This window comes from Neoarius graeffei, chromosome 13 (genome assembly GCF_027579695.1).
Source record: "Neoarius graeffei isolate fNeoGra1 chromosome 13, fNeoGra1.pri, whole genome shotgun sequence".
NCBI lineage: Eukaryota > Metazoa > Chordata > Actinopteri > Siluriformes > Ariidae > Neoarius > Neoarius graeffei.
Window position 1 is genome coordinate 44,166,056 of NC_083581.1, and position 20,574 is coordinate 44,186,629.

Below are 20,574 nucleotides of genomic sequence, written 5' to 3' on the forward strand. Positions count from 1 at the left end.
ATTCTTCAAAGTGGCTACCTTTTGCTATAATGACAGCTTTGCATACTACTGATATTATCTTAACCAGCCATGGCCTATTTTTTAGATAAGCAGTTTTGGGAACAGAAGGTCACTGGTTTGATTCCTTGGTCTGGCAGAAATGGCTGAAGTGCCCTTGAGCAAGGTACCTAACCCCCAACTGTTCTCCAGACCACCCACTGCTATGGGTATGTCAGGGTTTCGTGCATGGTTCTGGATAAGAGTGTGTGCTAAATGCCTGTACTGTGTTTTTGTGATTGAGCTCCGTGCATCACCTGGAATGCTTTTCCAACAATCTTTTTTTCTTTTTTTAAGGAGTTCCCATGATACACACATGTTGAGCGCTGGTTGGCTGCTTTTCTTTCACTCTGTGGTCCAATTCATCCTAAACCCTCTCAACTGGGTTTAGGTTGAGTGATTGTGGAGCCCAGGTCATCTGATGCAGCACTCCGTCACTCTCCTTCTTGGTTAAATAGCTCTTATGTAATGTGGAGGTGTGTTTTGGGTCATTGTCCTATTGGAAAAACAAATGATGGTCCCAAGAAAAGAGAGGATTTTAGTCAAAACTTTTTAAACACTTGATGTTCAGACTCAGTTTCTAACACAGTAATTAACTATGGAATTTAATTAAAAGTATATGCTTCATACATATATGATATTTATCATAATATTAAAGGTTCTGACTGCAAAGTTGAATTCTGGGTAAAATGTTCTATTTCTATTGCTGTTGGAGTTTCGAGATGTTTCACTGCTGCACACACCATGTACCCGATGTGTAAACATTTTGCCGAGTTTAGCCTCCTAGTAAAACAGGTGGGTTGGCATGTTGCTGCAGAATTCTCGTGATAGTGACGCTGGTTAAACTTCAATTTTGATTAAGTTGCCAACAGCATCACCAACAAAGCACCATCACACCACCTGCTCCATGCGTAACAGTGGGAACTACACATGCAGATACCATCCGTTCCCCTTTTCTGCATCTCACAAAGAACCAAACATTTTAAATTTGGACTCATGAGACTAAAGTACGGATTTCTACTGGTCTAATGGCCATTCCTTGTGTCCAAGCAATTTCCTTCTTCGTATACATAGTTTGCACATGACGTCACAGAGTCGGGGATTCCCTAGTGGCGGCCATCTTGTGGGTCAAGCTTACTGTACGGGTCACTGAGCACACATTGTAACGCGCGAATACAAAGTCTTCAAAAGAACCCAAGCAGGCTATTTAAAGCTAGCAATGGTGCACACCTGTTGTATTCACTGCTGTCGTAATAGGTCAGATGATGACGTCAAGCGGAGCTTTTATGGAATTCCCACTGTACGGGAGCACGAAGGCGAGCAAACAAAGAAACTCGGCATACAAAGGAGAAATCTATGGCTTGCGAGAATCAACCGCAAGGATTATCAGCCTTCCAAACACAGCAAAGTCTGCTCCGATCATTTTATAAGTGGTAAGTTGTTTAAATAAACAATCAATTGTGTTTAAGTTTGGTTTTGGAAACCAAAGCATCATGTAAACAATCTCTGGAGAATACCTAACTGGAACTGCTGAGTGTACGTTTACATTGTAATGTACACTTAATATCGCTCGTTTGTCACGTTTCTATTTGACACTCGTCACTTCACTCACGCAAGGGTCATTTTTGAAAAACATTTTAGGTCTATTCTGTATGATTTGATTTGTGTTTAATCAACCAGGGATGCAAACAGTGCGCCTTTTGGCGGATGCCGCCTTTTTCACGGCTGAATTGCGCAGATCTGATTTTTTTTTGTAGGGGGGGCGTTGGAGTGTCTGATTATAATTTCAAAGTAAATTCTGTATTAAAATTACTAAATAAGCAAATCCGTTACAGCCCATGAAACAGGAAGTATAAGGATGAGAAAAAAAAACAGTTTAAATCGGAAAGCTGCGCAGCTTTCCGATTTAAACTGTTTTTTTCTCATCCTTATACTTCCTGTTTCATGGGCTGTAACGGATTTGCTTATTTAGTAATTTTAATACAGAATTTACTTTGAAATTATAACCAGACACGCCAATGCCCCCCCCCCCCCCCCAAAAAAAAAATCGGATCTGCGCGATTCAGCCGTGAAAAAGGCGGCATCTGCCAAAAGGCGCGCTGTGAATATATAAAGTTGTATATATCAGACAGCCTTTTAAAGTTTGATGAAGTCAGTTTCAGGCTTTCGAGCAGGCTTTGGCAGCCCTGCATAGTCACTTGAAAATGCATCTTTGTCCACTTCGTAGGGGTCAATTCCCCCAATCAAGGCCAGTTTGGCTGCATACCGTTGTCGTGAGATGTCGTCTAATGTATCTATATACTTCTGTTTGCTTGATTTTGCCGACATTGATCTTTATTTTAGAAAACTGACTATATAACTTCATAAATTCGTCCGAGATAACATAGTCGGTAATGGCGATGGTCCATTTTGTTTGACCCACAAGATGGCGGCTGGAGGGCGTTCCCCAGAATGCCGTGACGTCAGTGAAAACTATGTATTGGCCTCAGTAGTGGTTTCGTTGCAGCAATTTGACCATGAAGGCCTGATTCACACCGTCTCCTCCGAACTGTTGATGTGTCAGCTGTTTGAACTCTGTGAAGCATTCATGTAGGCTTGAATCTGAGATGATGTTAATTGCCGGTTTCCGATGCTGCTGACTCTAATGAACTTGGTCTTCTGCAGCAGGCTAAGTCTTGGCTTCCTTCACTGGGACGGCCCTCATGAGGGCCAGTTTCAGCAGAGCGTTTGATGGATTTTGCAACTGCACTTGAAGATACATTCAAAGTTCTTGTAGTTTTCTGGACTGACCAACCATGTCTTGATGAACTGCCATTTCTCTTTACTTAGGCCCTGTCCACACGGCAACGGATTCAGGTGACTCCGATACAGTTGCTTATCGTTTAGGCCTGGCGTCCACACGGCACCGGCGTTTTGGGTGCCCAAAACGCAGTCTTTTTGAGAACGGGTTCCAGAGTGGAAAGATCTGGCAACGTTGCCGTTGTGAAGTCATCTGGATGAGTAGAACGGATTTGTTTACGATGACGTCACAACCACATGACTGTCAGTGCTTCACGCCGGGTAGAAGTGTAACGAACTCGATGCGAGTTGTCAACAAATCCTATAACTTGGTTCATGAAACGCGCTTACAAAATATTTTCACTGTGAATATTTATTGTGTAATGGTGCAAAGTGAGAGAGAGACTCTGCCCTTAGGGCAGAGTCAATCCCGCCAGCAAAAATAGGGGAAAAAAAAGGAGCGATCTCACCTCTTCAGATGTGGGTTTAAGTCCTACAATACATTCCTCAAAAAGGGCGTAGAAGAAATTAATCTATCAACGTGTATCATTCAATTTATTCCGGACCATTAAAGACGCCGCCTTCCGCGTAGAATCATACGTCATCCTTGCCGCCATATTGGATAGGTCAAAGCGGAGAATAAAGATTCATGTGCTGCGTTTAACTGTACCAACAGGTTTACCGTCCAAACGAGATCATATGGGATTACCTTTCACAGGTGAGAAACAACAAATTAATCCATCAACGTGTATCATTCAATTTATTCCGGACCATTAAAGACGCCGCCTTCCGCGTAGAATCATGTCATCCTCGCCGCCATTTTGGAGAGGTCAAAGCGGAGAATAAAGATTAGCTGCGTTTAACTGTACCAACAGGTTTGCCGTCCAAACGAGATCACATGGGATTACCTTTCACAGGTGAGACTGGAAAAATACTTTTCATTGTATTTGGTCATTATAATGTAATTTTACGAACAGATTTTCCTGACTTTGTGGCTAATATGAAGTCTCGCGCATAATAGTTTATGCACATGCGTCCTTACTTCTATTGTTCTGGTGTCTCCGAAGGGACCGTCTTACAGCGCCCCTAGAGGTGTGGCATGTGTATTGCATCGTTTTCAGCAAGCGTTGCGTTGCCATATGGACCTGATATTTTACTGATTGTTGCCCATTTGGACGCGATATATTTTTAAATAAGGGCAATTCCATGTAAATGTCAACCTCACCATGCAAAAATAAAGCAACATATAATACATCAAAACCACTCCCAGAGATATCACCTAGGCCTGTATTTTACAGATGTGAATAAGTTGAACCAATTTGTAACCAACCTAATGTGTCACTGTCAGTCTTTCTTTCTTTCTTATAATGTAAAACCCAAGCTAAAATCAACTTTGATCATGTACAATTCTATATTATTGCCACAAGCCAGCCACAGAAATGTATGCTAAAATCCACAAAACAGCAAAACAATAGCCATCCTAAATATTATTTAAGAACTTTGATAGTTTTAGCTGATATTTAGAGTTTTTCAAAGGGTTATGGTGGTTAAATTGCTGATTTTCTAAACATATGCCATGTCTATTTCAGACGCGTCACATCCATAACGGAATTTCGTCACATCCATAACGCTGACTTTTCCTTCCGAAACTCTGCATGAAATACAAAATATTTTAAACAAAGATTTTTTAATATTCACCTTGGACCCCTCTATCAAATGGATATCTCCATTTCGACATTAGGTTTACAATTTCACAGAGTTTGATAAAAATGTACAGTCACCCAAGAAAAGTGATACTTTTTCTGTCACGTCCATAACGCATCTTTTATTGGCATTTTCTGGCATGCCCTAGATGTACTATGGGAATTGTTCTTGTTCTATCACTTCTCCAGTATGGTACAGCCTTAAAATATGCAACACCTGTTTAAATACTGGGAGACAATAAAACATGCACTGGGTCATTTGTTGCCATTTTGAGTTCAAGTGTCGCGTCCATAACGCTGGAATTGCTCATAACATCTCGTTGTCGTGTGGATGTAGCCTTAGTTGAGTAGTTCTCGAGATAATATGGATTACTACAGTTGTCAAATAGGGCCATTTATTGTACATCAATAGTACCTCGACACAACACCACTGATGGTCTCAAATGCATTAAGAAAGCAAGAAATTGCGCTAATTAACTTTTGACGAGGCATAGCTGTTAATTGAAAAGCATTCCAGGTGACTACCTCATGAAGCTGGTTAAGATAATGCCAATAGTGGCCAAAGTGTCAAGGTAAACGCTGGTTACTTTGAAGAATCTAAAATATAAAGTGTGTATGTATATGTGTGTGTATATATGTATATATATATATATATATATATATATATATATATATATATATATATATATATATATATAATATAAAATGTGTAACATTTTTAAATACTTGTTTTCCACATAATTTCGTATATGTTCCATATGTTATTTCATAGTTTTGATGTCTTCTGTATTGTTCTACAATGTAGAAAATAGACAAAATACAGGAAAACGTATGAATGAGTAGGAGTGTACACACTGACTGATACTGTGTGTGTTTTTTTTTTTTTTTTCCCCCCTCCCTTGCCTCAAAATTCACCACACGTTGTCTATTGGAGACAGCCACCCTTTTCTTTCACAGCTGTGCCTTTTATAAGATGTGCAGAATGTGGTTTTGCATTGTCTTGTTGAAATATCCCTGGGGAAAAAACATGTCTTGAAGGCAGCATATGTTGCTCCAAAATTTCAAAGTACTTTTCTGCATTAATGCTGCCATCGTAGAAGTGAAAATTACCTTTACCAAGGGCACGGAGACAACCTCATAATCATGACAGACCCTGGCTTTTGGACTTGTTGCTTGGTAACAGTCTGGATTGTCCTTTTCATCTGTGATCCAGAGCACGTGGTGTCCATTTCTTCCAAAAAAGACCTGGAATACTTATTAGTCTGACCACAGTACACATTTCCACTTTGTCATGGTCCATCCCAGATGCCTCTGAGCCCAGAGAAGTCAACGCCGGCTTCCTTTTAATAATGAAAGTAAAGTGTTAACTGGTATTTGTGGATGTAACTCTGTATTGTAGCTTGACACAGGTTTGCCAAAGTAATCCCGAGCCCATGTGGTTATATCAGCGATAGATGAATGACGGTTCTTGATGCAGTGCCGTCTGAGGGATCGGAGATCACGGGTGTTCAGCTTAGGCTTGCGCCCTTGCCCTTTACGCATGAAAATTCCTCCAAATTCCTTGAATTGTTTTATGATATTATGCACCATAGAGAGTGAAAAATCCAGATCTTTCTTTGAGGAGTGCTTTTTTTTTTTTAAACATTTCAATAATTTTCTCACGCATTTGTTGACCGACCGTAGATCCTCGACCCATCCTTGCTCCTCAAACACTCAGCCTTTACTGGATACTGATTTTGTACCAAATCATGATTACAATCACCTGTTGATATTACCTGTTTCAAATCACATCATTGTTTACTTCATTACTAGCCCTAAATTGTCCCGTCACAACTTTTTTCTGGAATGTGTTGCAGGGCTGAAATGCAGGAATGGATGTATATTAACAAAATGAAATAAAGTTGACCAGACAAAACATGAAATAGCTTGGGTTCATACTGTCTGCAATGCAATACAAGTCAGAGTAAATTTAGACATTACTGCTTGCTTTCTTTATTTGCATTTTTGTTACTGTCGCAACTTTTTCTGATTTTGGGTTTGTTTTACCGTATATAGTGTATGCTTTTGACTTGAATCTAAAAATACATATTACTTGGGATGGTTAAAATAAAAATTCTGCTTCACCTGTTTTTAAATAATCATTTGCACTGTAGTTGTCACACAATATAATACTAAATTATGTTGTGTGATGATACGGTGATTGAGTTTTTGCATATTTAATACTTACTGTCTTGAAGCAGCTGATTTGATAAGATTTGCAGTTAATCCTTAAAATCATTGCAAAATACGATTTGATTACACTCTAGTAATTTTTATTAGTCTAAGGGAAATCATTTATATTCTGTTACAACACAAGCTGATCTGAGGGGATTTTTTAAAAATTAGTCGCTACACTGCTGATGAATAATTCTTCTGACCCAGTGTCAACAAATACTTCGTGATTTATTTTTTTTAATCTTGGGTGACTTTTGATACATGCTAAAAAAAAAATTTTTCAGTGCTACGATTTTTTTAAATAAATATTTTTATTGTTAACGTTAAAAATATACCTAGTTGTTTTTGTAGACATTAACTGCCAAGAGCAATTTTGCTTTAGTTACTCAGGATAGAAATCATGTCTCATAAAAGCATCTCTAAGAATTATGTATTTTCATCATATTGCCCACTCTTGGATACAATTTGTTTTAACATTTGATGATTATCGGTTTCTTTTTTTTTTAAATAGTCATAAAGTATTGCATATTTTAGGTAATATGCCTGTCTTCTCTAAAGTTATTTGTGCAATATGAACATTAAGTACACTGTGTCCATGGGCAAAGTTGTTTCCTATAACCCTGTTTCCAAAAAAAGTTGGGACACTTTTTTTTTTTTAATGTAAATAAAAACAATGAAATGACTTGCAAATCAAGGAACCCTGTACTTCATGTAAAATAGTATAAAGATCTCAAATGTTGAAGCTAAGATATTTTATTATTTTTTTTAAATATATGCTCATTTTGAATTTGATGCTAGGCAACACGTTTCAAAAAAGTTGGGCCAGAGGAAACAAAAGACTGAAAGAGTTGTGTAACGCTGAAAAAAAAAAACACCTGAAGGAATGTCACAACTCATTAGGTTAATTAACAGCAGGTCATTAACATGATTGGGTAAAAAAAAAGAGCATCCCAGAGAGGCGGAGTCTCTCAGAAGTAAAGATGGAGTGAGGTTCACCGCTCTGTGAAAGACTGTGTGGGCAAACAGTGCAATAATTTAAGAATAACATTCCTCAGTGTAAAATGGCAAACAATTTGTGGATCACATCATCTATGGTACATAATATCATTAAAAGATTCAGAGAATCTGGAGAAATCTCTGTATGCAAGAGACAAGGCTGAAAACTGACACTGGATGCCTGTGATCTTCAGGCCCTCAGGCGACACTGCATTAAAAGCAGATATGTGTCTGTAGTGGAAATCACTGCATGGGCTCAGGAACACTTCAGAAAACCATCGTCTGTGAAAACAGTTCATTACTGCATCTATAAATGCAAGTTAAAACCAAATATGAACAATATCCTGAAATACCGCCCCCTTCTCTGGGCCCGAGCTCTTTTACGATGGACTGAGGCGAAGTGGAAAAATTGTACCGAGGTCTGACGAATCAAAAGTTTAAATTCTTTTTAGAAATCACGGACACCACGTCCTCCAGGTTAAAGAGGAGAGGGGCCATCCGGCGTGTTATCAGTGCACAGTTCAAAAGCCAACATCTGTGATGGTATGAGGGTGCATTAGTGCACATGACATGGGGAGCTTGTACATCTGGGAAGGCAGCATTAATGCTGAATGATATATACACGTTTCAGAGCAATAAGCTGCCATCCAGACAAATTCTTTTTCAGGGAAGGCCTTCCTTATCATAGTGCTTGAAAGTTTGTGAATCCTTTAAAATGTTCTATATTTCTGCATAAAAATCTGATGTTTTCAGTCATATTCACACAAGTCCTATAAGTAGATAAAGAGAACTCAGTTAAACAAGTTTGACAAAAAAATTATGCTTGGTCACTTATTTGAGGAAAATGATTGGATATCAGTGAGTGGCAAAAGTATGTGAATCTTTGCTTTCAGTATCTGTTGTGATCCCCTGGTGCATAACTGATTTTTATATAAAACACACGTGGCTGTGTGTGTATTAAAGGACATCGTTTATTACAATATAATATTAAAAAATAGTTTAAAGAAATAAGCTATTTAAAATTTTGATATCATGCCAATATTGTACAACGATGAACCCAAACAGAAAGATTGTCCTGAATCTCTGACACAGTCCTGAATTGCATATTACAGGCTTCAGTGTTATCAGTATTGTAATAAATATTTAAGTTATTCCATGAAATCAAGTTGTATATGAGCTGATAGCCCACGAGGCGTGTCGCACCGAGTTTGCTTTTAGCCATGTACAAGGAGATTGAGTGGAGTAACTGTTTTATTCTATCCACATTCACTGGATTTTGAGAAACGGAGCATTTTTTTATTTTTTGCAAATTCGATAAATAAAAATGTCATACAAAATGTCTGACGAAATCATTTCTGCTTAGAATGTGAACAAACCGGTGAAATGACGGCAGCAATTTGTGAAAAATTCTAGAATAATAATTCTTGAAATTTTTTTAAAAAGATATGTTCTTACTATGAAATAGGGATGTTAACCGATGACCGTTTGACTGGTGGTTGACCGAATCAACGTCAACCGGTTAATTTTTTTTTTGGTTGTCGGTTAAAAAAAAAATCAATTGTTTTGGAGTTGCCGATTTTGGAGCGGAGAACCTGGAATTCTGTGTTGGAAACGCTTGGGGCATGCCATGCGGTGTAAGGACGACAGCTGACAAATCAGAAACACCCATTCAGTCATGTCCCGCCCTCCCACCCCAGTTGAAGACAGCTGCCACTTGGCGAAAGAAAAAAGTGTAGACACCGGCTTTTTAGCTTACAAATTACTATATATATATTTTTTTAATTATTATTAGAAGGCACATCGAGTTTAGTCCTGCCTTGGCCAGTGCATTCTGAAAGTATGTTTCGGTCTGTAGCCAACAATGCATGTTATTGCAGATCATATCTCTCCACACAAACTAAAGGCGCAGATGCCGACTTTTTCACGGCTGAATCGTGCAGATCCGATTTTTTTTGGGGGGGGGGCGTTGGAGTGTCTGAATAATTTCATCAGAGTAAATTCTGTATTAAAATTACTAAATAAGCAAATGCCGTTACAGTCCACGAAACAGGAAGTATGAGAAGAAAACAGTAAATCAGAAAGCTGTGCACATTTGCGCAGCTTCCGCGAAACGTGCGCAGCTTTCTGATTTACTATTTTCTTCTCATACTTATACTTCCTATGTTTCATGGACTGTAACGGCATTTGCTTATTTAGTAATTTTAATAGAGAATTTACTCTGATGAAATTATTCAGACACTCCAACCCCCCCCCCCCCCCCCCCCCCCCAAAAAAAAAATCGGATCTGCACGATTCAGCCGTGAAAAAGGCAGCATCCGCCAAAAGGCGCGCCGGTTGCATCCCTGTTTAAACTCATAGGTTAACCGACTTTAACCGGCTAATGAGGCTCGGTGGTCAGTCAAGATTTTTTTTTAGTTTTCGCCATCCCTACTATGAAACACTTTATACTTTTTTTTTTTGTATTTTGGGGGTTTTTATTTTCAAATAGAGTTTTCATTTCGTCCTCGGTTGGTTCAGCAATACACTCTGCCATTTTTTTTTTTCTCTACTCACGGTATATCATAGACATATAAACTAGAGCCCTGCACTCCCGCGGGAGTCCCGCGGGACCCGACGCAAAGCAGTGCGGCGCGGGACAAATTTTGAAAGCTTATTGCGGGTGGGAGGGGGAGGTGATGAGCTGCAGTCCCGCTAACTAAAAACGTGTTTAAAATAAAATTTATAAATTATTAATTTATGTCTATCATATATAATTTGTGCCTGATATTTTATTTGGCATTAATTAAAAACATTTTAAGATGCCTAAATTTGCGGATGTGGTCTAATCTCGCGTACGTTTCCGATTCCTTTCCGCTGTTCCGTGTTTGAGATCTCCGATCATGGCAGAAGAGCAGAGCTCCTCTAGTGAAGCTCACAGTGCTTCAGAAGTAAGTGCTGCTTTAAAAAGAGGTACATTGCTTGAAACGCACCCCTGAATGTGAGCTGTAGATATTTATGCTCAAATCAACTCAAAGTAGGGGGCGGGGCACCATCACGCTATGTCTTTATATTAATTTCTTATAGGCCTACTTGTATTTCCTAGAATGTAAATGTGAGGAGTGACTGACATATAAGCTATGTGCAATGTACAATATTCTTAATATCCACTGTAGATTTTGGTAGGTGTGTTGGGTATCTCTGTAAAGCCTCAGCTGCGCATGCCGCCTGGCAACGCGCACCCTCGCTACGTGCGCTAGGTGAAGGATCGGTCAGTGGAGAGCTCAGCTAAGCTCAGCATGTTTAATTCCCCAAGCCAATGACAAGAACTTCCGTGAGAAATAACGCGAACGTCTGCATCATGTGGGATTTGCGGGCGGGAGCGGGGCAAAATATGGCGGGCGGGAGTGGGACTGAAAATCATAATTCTTTGCGGGAGCGGGACTGCACAATGCGGGAGCGGGACTGCACAATGCGGGAGCGGGACTGAAAATTCTGTCCCGCGCAGACCTCGAATATAAACATCGACGCCGCATTGAGCTGGTGGCCCGTTGCTGGGATACGTCAGAGTGTCCGCCATATTGGATGTGGCAAATCTTCCCCGTGAACCAATGCAAGTAAATGGACTGAACTTCATAAAGCCCCTTTCTACAATAATATTTAACTCGATGCCTTTTATTCACCCATTAAGACACACACGTGTGTATATATATTTGGGAAACAGGCATCAAAACAACATATATAACTTTTAATGTAATGGTTATAAATAGTGTGCGAAATACCCGTCAATATTCTGAATGACCGCCAAACTGAGTTCGGCCAGGTTCTAACATCATACCAAAACAAAATACATCACTGATTCCTTCACATTCAGAAAGGTTAAAAACATTCATCATACGTTCAAAAACGTTCATCATAGTGTGGCACTGTATTATCTAATTCTCACTGCTTATAACTCTACACCTACCCGGTGGAGATGAGCTGGGAAACTGAAGACTGAAGGAACAGCTCCCTCTCTGATCCTGACTGTCTGACCTGTTCTGTCAAAATCCTCCGTTCTGAAGTGTTCACTGCAGAGCATGGATGACGGAGTAGCAGAAAACCCTTCCTGTCGCACAGCTGTCTCCCACTGCTTTTTCATGTCTGTATTTTTGGGAAACCTACATAGTATGTGTGAAGTTAGCTAAGCAACTAACAACAATCAGCGTAGTTACGAAGGAAATACTTCATTGTTTGGAGACAGGTTTCACCGAGCGGCTATTATGCGCGAGACTTCATATTAGCCACAAAGTCAGAAAAATCTGTTCGTAAAATTACGTTATAATGACCAAATACAATGAAAAGCATTTTTCCAGTCTCACCTGTGAAAGGTAATCCCATGTGATCTCGTTTGGACGGTAAACCTGTTGGTACAGTTAAACGCAGCACATGAATGAGGCATCTTTATTCTCGGCTACTGTCTAGACGCTATACCAGAGACGGTTGAAGAATCTCCACTTTGCCACATCCAATATGGTGGCGAGGATGACGTATGATTCTACGCAGGAGGCGGCGTCTATGTTTGTGTCTATGCGGTATATGAGCTGATAGCCTAGTAGTAGAGTAGCCAATCAGAGCGCAAGATTGCTCATATCCAGTGAATGTGGATAGAATAATAACGGATGTCTTTCAGCCCAACTATGGGGGCCACCACAGCGTTTGATGGTTGATAGCACAGGACACAATAGAATGAATGAATAAATGAATTATATAAATTTAAAAAAAGTATTTCTATATAATTTTACAATGTAATAGATTAAGTAGAAAATCAAATTGATTGCTTTCAGTCAATATGTAAATTAATTTATGTGAAAGAAAAAAACTATAAAAGTCTAAAAAAAAAAAAAAAGATATCCCCCGCTCAATGATATATCTCACAAAAGAGCATCGTGGCATTAATTATTACAACGTCGATATTGTATTATTTCACCCAGTCCTGTTAATAATAAACACAAGTGTTTATATCATTTTCAGAAATATGTAAAATAATGTCATGATTTTCCAACTTTGAAGCTGCAGAATTTTAACATCATATCAACTGTCTTCAGTCTGTTTGTAAGAAAAAAAAACTGTAATAAGATATTGTGATAAACATCTCAGAAAAAAAAACTTTACAGAATTAATCATGATATCAATATTGTGTCTTCATATCACTCGGCACCAAATTTACCTAAAGTCAAATTCCTTTAAAAGCGTGTTTTCTAAATGTTAATTAGTTGTAATATTTAGGATCCACAATAACATTAACAGAAGCTACACTGAGTAAAAACAAAGAGACTCGGAACATCTCATCTCATCATCTCTAGCCGCTTTATCCTGTTCTACAGGGTCGCAGGCAAGCTGGAGCCTATCCCAGCTGACTACGGGCGAAAGGCGGGGTACACCCTGGACAAGTTGCCAGGTCATCACAGGGCTGACACATAGACACAGACAACCATTCACACTCACATTCACACCTACGGTCAATTTAGAGTCACCAGTTAACCTAACCTGCATGTCTTTGGACTGTGGGGGAAACCGGAGCACCCGGAGGAAACCCACACGGACACGGGGAGAACATGCAAACTCTGCACAGAAAGGCCCTCGCCGGCCACGGGGCTCGAACCCGGACCTTCTTGCTGTGAGGCGACAGCGCTAACCACTACACCACCGTGCTGCCGACTCGGAACATGATATGCTTTTATCCAAATACTTCCTGTTTCTTTATTTTGTTGTTTGTTTGTTTCTCACAGGTCAGGATGAAGATTCCACTTCTCCTCAGAGACGCCCGAGAGGACGCAGGAAGCGGCTGAAGCGCACTCGCCCGAGACAGCAGAGTCGTCCTGCAGCTGTGTCCAGGGTAATGATCAGGTTTCATCCTGACACAAACACTGGCATGAACACACCTGCTGCTTTTATTAAAAACAAACAGCGTACTGAGCCCCATCACTTTCCTATTCGAGTATTCTGTACATGGTCTTAATTTTTGTCTCTGAATTTTCCTTCATTTTTCCTTTCCTTTAAAAAAAAATACATCTTTAAATTTCTTAAACATTTTTTGATCGGATATAAAAGCCTTTTTTAATTTATAAAAAATATTTGCAAATATCTCCATTTTGTTACTTTTATAATATATAAACAAGAGTTTAATGCTTAGGGGTTGCTGCATTTAAGTATTTTTTATAATACTGAACTTACTTTGTACTTAGTCATTCACTCATTTATTATTTAAATTTTATTTGAATTGTTTTAATTTATTTTAGGGTGTTTTTTTTTTATTTAGGTGTGCTAAATTTATTTATTTGCCTATTTTATTGTAAGAATCATAGACATATAAACATAGACGCCGCCTTCTGCGTAGAATCATACGTCATCCTCGCCGCCATATTGGATGGGGCAAAGTGGAGATTCTTCACCCGTCTCTGGTATAGCGTCTAGACAGTAGCCGAGAATAAAGATGCCTCATTCATGTGCTGCGTTTAACTGTACCAACAGGTTTACCGTCCAAACGAGATCACATGGGATTACCTTTCACAGGTGAGACTGGAAAAATACTTTTCAATACTGTTCCTTCAGTCTTCAGTTTCCCAGCTCAGCTCCACCGGGTAGGTGCAGAGTTATAAGCAGTGAGAATTAGATAATACAGTGCCACACTATGATGAACGTTTTTGAACGTATGATGAATGTTTTTAACCTTTCTGAATGTGAAGGAATCAGTGATGTATTTTAAAGATTTTTTTGGGCTTTTTTCACCTTTATTATTGGATAGGACACTGTAGAGACAGGAAATGAGCAGGAGAGAGAGACGGGGAGGGATCGGGAAATGACCTCGGGCCGGAATCGAACCCGGGGACTTATGGTATGGCGCTTTATCCACCTGAGCCACGATGCCCCCGGAATCAGTGATGTATTTTGTTTTTGTATGACGTTAGAACCTGGCCGAACTCAGTTTGGCGGTCATTCAGCTCACTTTATTCAGTGAGAGTAGGTCTGTGTGGTGACTCAATAAATAAAACAGTACATTTTTATTTTCATTCACTATTTCCAGTTTTTACACTATTTCCATCATTTATCATATTCAGTCTTGTAGGTTGGTTATTGTGGCCTCAGGTTTTGGTAGCTTGCTACGGTATGCTGACTGATTAGCTTACCTGAGCTATCTATCGCGTATCTGTTGCTAGTTTGCAGTGTACAGGGTATTTCGCACACTATTTATAACCATCACATTAAAAGTTATATATGTTGTTTTGATGCCTGTTTGTTTCCCAAATATATACGTGTGTGTCTTAATGGGTGAATAAAAGGCATCGAGTTAAATATTATTGTAGAAAGGGGCTTTATGAAGTTCAGTCCATTTACTTGCATTGGTTTACGGGGAAGATTTGCCACATCCAATATGGCAGACACTCTGACGTATCCCAGCAACGGGCCACCAGCTCAATGTGGCGTCTGTTTATATGTCTATGGTAAGAATGTCCTTTTATACATCATGCTACATTTATTTGTTCATTTTATTAACTCGAAGCCGTGTGTTTGTAGTGCTTCTCAGTGGACCATGAGGCGCCATCTAGTGGGCCGCAAATATTTTTCAAGTTTGAAGCCAAATACGAAATAGTTCAGGATAGGGCTGCTCGATTATGGAAAAAATAATAATCACGATTATCTCGTCTCGTCTCGTCTTCTTCCGCTTTATCCGGGACCGGGTCGCGGAGGCAGCAGTCTAAGCAGGGAAGCCCAAACTTCCCTTTCCCCAGACACCTCGGCCAGCTCCTCGGGAAGAACACCGAGGCGTTCCCAGGCCAGCCGAGAGACATAGTCCCTCCAGCGTGTCCTGGGTCTTCCCCGGGGCCTCCCCCCGGGGGGACATGCCTGGAACACCTCCCCAGGGAGGCGTCCAGGAGGCATCCGAAAAAGATGCCCGAGCCACCTCAGCTGATTCCTCTCGATGTGGAGCAGCAGCGGCTCTACTCCGAGCTCCTCCCGAGTGACTGTGCTTCTCACCCTATCTCTAAGGGAGCGCCCAGCCACCCTGCGAAGGAAACTCATTTCGGCCGCTTGTATCCGCGATCTTGTCCTTTCGGTCATTACCCAAAGCTCATGACCATAGGTGAGAGTCGGAACGTAGATCGACCGGTAAATTGAGAGCTTCGCCTTTTGGCTCAGCTCCTTCTTCACCACAACGGACCGGTAAAGCGACCGCATCACTGCGGAGGCTGCACCGATCCGCCTGTCGATCTCACGCTCCATCCTTCCCTCACTCGTGAACAAGATCCCGAGATACTTAAACTCCCCCACTTGAGGCAGAACTTCTCCACCAACCTGGAGAGGGCAAGCCACCCTTTTCCGGTCGAGAACCATGGCCTCGGACTTGGAGGTGCTGATTCTCATCCCAGCCGCTTCACACTCGACTGCAAACCGCCCCAGTGCATGCTGAAGGTCCTGGTTTGAAGAAGCCAACAGGACAACATCATCCGCAAAAAGCAGAGATGAAATCCTGTGGTTCCCAAACAGGATTCCTTCTGGCCCCTGGCTGCGCCTAGAAATTCTGTCCATAAAAATTATGAACAGAACCGGTGACAAAGGGCAGCCCTGCCGGAGTCCAACATGCACTGGGAACAGGTCTGACTTACTGCCGGCAATGCGAACCAGACTCCTGCTCCGTTCGTACAGGGACCGGACAGCCCTTAGCAAAGAGCCCCGAACCCCATACTCCCGAAGCACCCCCCACAGAATACTATGGGGGACACGGTCGAATGCCTTCTCCAGATCCACAAAGCACATGTGGACTGGTTGGGCAAACTCCCATGAACCCTCGAGCACCCTATGAAGGGTATAGAGCTGGTCCAGTGTTCCGCGACCAGGACGAAAACCGCATTGTTCCTCCTGGATCCGAGGTTCGACTATTGGTCGAATTCTCCTCTCCAGTACCCTGGAGTAAACCTTCCCTGGGAGGCTGAGAAGTGTGATTCCCCTATAATTGGGGCACACTCTCCGGTCCCCTTTCTTAAAAAGAGGGACCACCACCCCAGTCTGCCACTCCAGAGGCACTGTCCCTGACCGCCACGCGATGTTGCAGAGGTGTGTCAACCAAGACAGCCCCACAACATCCAGAGACTTGAGATACTCAGGGCGGATCTCATCCACCCCCGGTGCCTTGCCACCGAGGAGCTTGCAAACCACCTCAGTGACTTCGGCTTGGGTAATGGACGAGTCCACCTCTGAGTCATCAGCCTCAGTCTCCTCAGTGGAAGACATGACGGTGGGATTGAGGAGATCCTCAAAGTATTCCTTCCACCGCCCGACAATGTCCCCGGTCGAGGTCAACAGCTCCCCACCCGCACTGTAAACAGTGTTGGCAGAGTACTGCTTCCCCCTCCTGAGGCGCCGGACGGTTTGCCAGAATTTCTTCGAGGCCGACCGATAGTCCTTCTCCATGGCCTCCCCGAACTCCTCCCAGTTCCGAGTTTTTGCCTCCGCAACTGCCCGAGCTGCAGCACGCCTGGCCTGCCGATACCCGTCAGCTGCCTCGGGAGTCCTGGAGGTTAACATGGCCCGATAGGACTCCTTCTTCAGCTTGACGGCATCCCTTACTTCCGGTGTCCACCACCGGGTTCGGGGATTGCCGCCACGACAGGCACCGGAGACCTTGCGGCCACAGCTCTGAACAGCTGCGTCCACAATGGAGGTAGAGAACATGGTCCACTCAGACTCAATGTCCCCCGCCTCCCTCGGAAGCTGGGAAAAGCTCTCCCGGAGGTGGGAGTTAAAGACCTCCCCGACAGAGTGCTCGGCCAGACGTTCCCAGCAGACCCTCACCATACGTTTGGGCCTGCCAGGTCTGTCCAGCTTCCTCCTCCGCCAGCGGATCCAACTCACCACCAGGTGGTGATCAGTTGACAGCTCAGCCCCTCTCTTCACCCGAGTGTCCAAGACATAGGGCCGGAGATCAGATGAAACGACTACAAAGTCTATCATTGACCTCCGACCTAAGGTGTCCTGGTGCCACGTGCACTTATGGACACCCCTATGCTCGAACATGGTGTTCGTTATGGACAAACCGTGACTAGCACAGAAGTCCAATAACAAAACACCACTCGGGTTAAGATCGGGGAGGCCGTTCCTCCCAACCACGCCCCTCCAGGTGTCACTGTCATCTCCCACGTGAGCATTGAAGTCCCCCAGTAACACAATGGAGTCCCCAGTCTGAGCACTCCTCAGTACCTCTCCCAGGGACTCCAAGAAGGCCGGATACTCTATACTGCTATTTGGGCCATAGGCACAAACAACAGCAAGAGCCCTCTCCCCAATCCGAAGGCGCAGAGAGGCGACCCTCTCGTTCACTGGGGTAAACTCCAACACATGGCGGCTGAGCTGGGGAGCTATAAGCAAGCCCACACCAGCCCGCCGCCGCTCACCACGGGCGACTCCAGAGAAGTGGAGAGTCCAGCCCCTCTCGAGGAGCTGGGTTCCAGAGCCCAAGCTGTGCGTGGAGGTGAGCCCGACTATCTCTAGCCGGTACCTCTCAACCTCCCGCACAAGCTCAGGCTCTTTCCCCCCCAGCGAAGTGACATTCCATGTCCCAACAGCCAGCCGCTGTGTCCGGGGATCAGGTCGTCGAGGCCCCTGCCTTCGACTGCCACCCAATCCACATTGCACCAGTCCCCTACTGCTACCTCTGTGGGTGGTGAACCCACAGGAGGTCGGGCCCACGTCAGCTCTTCGGGCTGAGCCCGGCCGGGCCCCATGGGCAAAGGCCCGGCCACCAAGCGCTCGCATACGAGCCCCAACCCCGGGCCTGGCTCCAGGGTGGGGCCCCGGCTGCGTCATCCCGGGCGACGTCACGGTCCTCGGATTTTTCTCCATAGGGGTTTTGGTGAACTGCTCTTAGTCTGGCCTGTCACCTAGGACCTGTCTGCCTTGGGAAACCCTGACAGGGGCATAATGCCCCCGACAACATAGCTCCTAGGATCATTCAAGCACACAAACCCCTCCACCACAATAAGGTGGCAGTTCAAGGAGGGGAATCACGATTATTTCAATCAATATTGAAATCATAATTATTCAAACGATTTTTTGAAACAATGCATTTATTCAGCATTTCTCTTTAAAACAAAAAACCCTCTTTGTTATTGATCATTTACGTTCACCTTTCTTTCAAACTGAAAATAAATTAAAGTCTAGAAAAACTTAAGTTTGCGATGTATAAAACAAAATAAAAATATTCTTTTGACATAAGACAGAGAAAAACAAATGTACATTCTATCCAGTTGTCCACAATCTCTATATTTAAAAAAAATAAAATAAATGTACTTATTTATATAAAGAATATCGAGGAATAAACTTTGGTACACTTTAGTGCAATACTGCAAAATTCCAAATCAAACATTTTGTAAACAACACCCACTATTGCATGGGTGCAAAGCAACTGAAATGAACTTTAACTTGAATAAGTTTAGGTGAATATGGCAAATGCTGTTAAGATTTCTTAAAGGTTTTTTGCAAGAAATACCAGCCTGTTAACATGATCAGGTTTCAGAGATGCACGCAAGCAAGTAACAATGTTTCCATTAGTGCTAAAAACTCTCTCTGTCGAGGAGCTTGTAGCAGGGACACACAAGTATTTCCTGGCGAGATTTGAAAGACGTGGCTTTTACATCTCTCCACCATGTCAGAGGGTCCTTCTCAGGATCTATTGTTTCTGTCTGGAAGTAAGACCGGATCTCAAGAGCAATGACTTGGTCTTCTTGCAGAGGAGGCCCTGCAGCCTGGTCTGTGTTGGCCTTGAAGAAGCTGCCCAGGCCCTTCTTCCTCCTCTTGCAAGGAACAGCATCCTCTGTACCAGCATCCTCGGTACGAGCAGGGGGCGCAGCTGTCTCAGAAGGGGCTCCCACCTTAGAGACAAAAACACAAATGGGAAAACATATTCAACAGCTATGTGTTAATATAATATTTATATTTACCACACAATCTTGACATTATTATTGTATTAATGTATTGTTACTAATTAGATTATTATTACCATCGCACTGGCAGTCCTCACATCCCTCAGCTCCATTTTCACTCGATTCACAATGGATTCCTTCTTGTCTTCATCCACATATTTTAACTTGAAGCATGGGTCTAGGGCAGAGGCCATGTCAAGTATCTCTTGTGTTTCACGGTCACTATATTTCTCATTGAGATACTCCAGTATGTTATGTATGATAGTTTTGGCAAGTAGTGTGTCATCCTCCTGGTCTTTCAAGACTGAATTGTTGAAAAGGTAAAGGGTGGGCTTCACAAGAGAGACGCTGACGTATTTCTCTCCTGACAGCATGTCGGTGAACTCAACCAGAGGGGTTAGTGACTTATTGACAGCTTCCAGTACATCAATGTCCTGCCAGGAGAGACAGAGATGACGGAGTTTCCGGTCATTAGAAAGGACCTGGGCAATGACCTTCTGTTGTTCAAGGATTCTGTCGATCATGGCCTGTCTAGATCCCCATCTGGTCAGACATTCCGTCCTGAGGGAGTGCTGAGGCAGATTCAGTTGCTTCTGGACCTCTTCTTTTTCCAGCTGTAGCTGAAACTGCTGACCAACTTCTTACAGACTCCCATTGCATGGCTGATCTTGGGATCCTTCATTGCATTTTCTAAGATAACATAACACAAAGATTAAAAAAAATATTAGTATCACATATTATTTACCGGGGCGGCACGGTGGTGTAGTGGTTAGCGCTGTCGCCTCACAGCAAGAAGGTCCGGGTTTGAGCCCCGTGGCCGGCGAGGGCCTTTCTGTGTGGAGTTTGCATGTTCTCCCCGTGTCCACGTGGGTTTCCTCCGGGTGCTCCGGTTTCCCCCACAGTCCAAAGAC

General features: G+C 42.6%; 2 protein-coding genes across 3 annotated transcripts in view; one reads left to right on the forward strand and one right to left on the reverse strand.

The window, feature by feature from the left end:
• LOC132896747 (uncharacterized) overlaps positions 1-20,574 on the forward strand; it is a 61,442-nt gene that overhangs the window by 2,337 nt on the left and 38,531 nt on the right. For both annotated transcript variants that reach the window (XM_060937789.1, XM_060937790.1), the window contains exon 2: positions 13,475-13,581. In XM_060937789.1, the coding sequence (XP_060793772.1) occupies positions 13,475-13,581 (107 nt within the window). The remainder of the gene's footprint in view (positions 1-13,474; positions 13,582-20,574) is intronic.
• On the reverse strand, positions 19,150-20,329 carry LOC132896124 (uncharacterized). The gene is made up of 2 exons (XM_060936838.1): positions 19,741-20,329; positions 19,150-19,612 (listed from the first exon to the last, which is right to left on the reverse strand). The coding sequence occupies exons 1-2, from the start codon at positions 20,185-20,187 to the stop codon at positions 19,295-19,297; spliced, it is 765 nt and encodes a 254-aa protein (XP_060792821.1). The 5' UTR covers positions 20,188-20,329; the 3' UTR covers positions 19,150-19,294.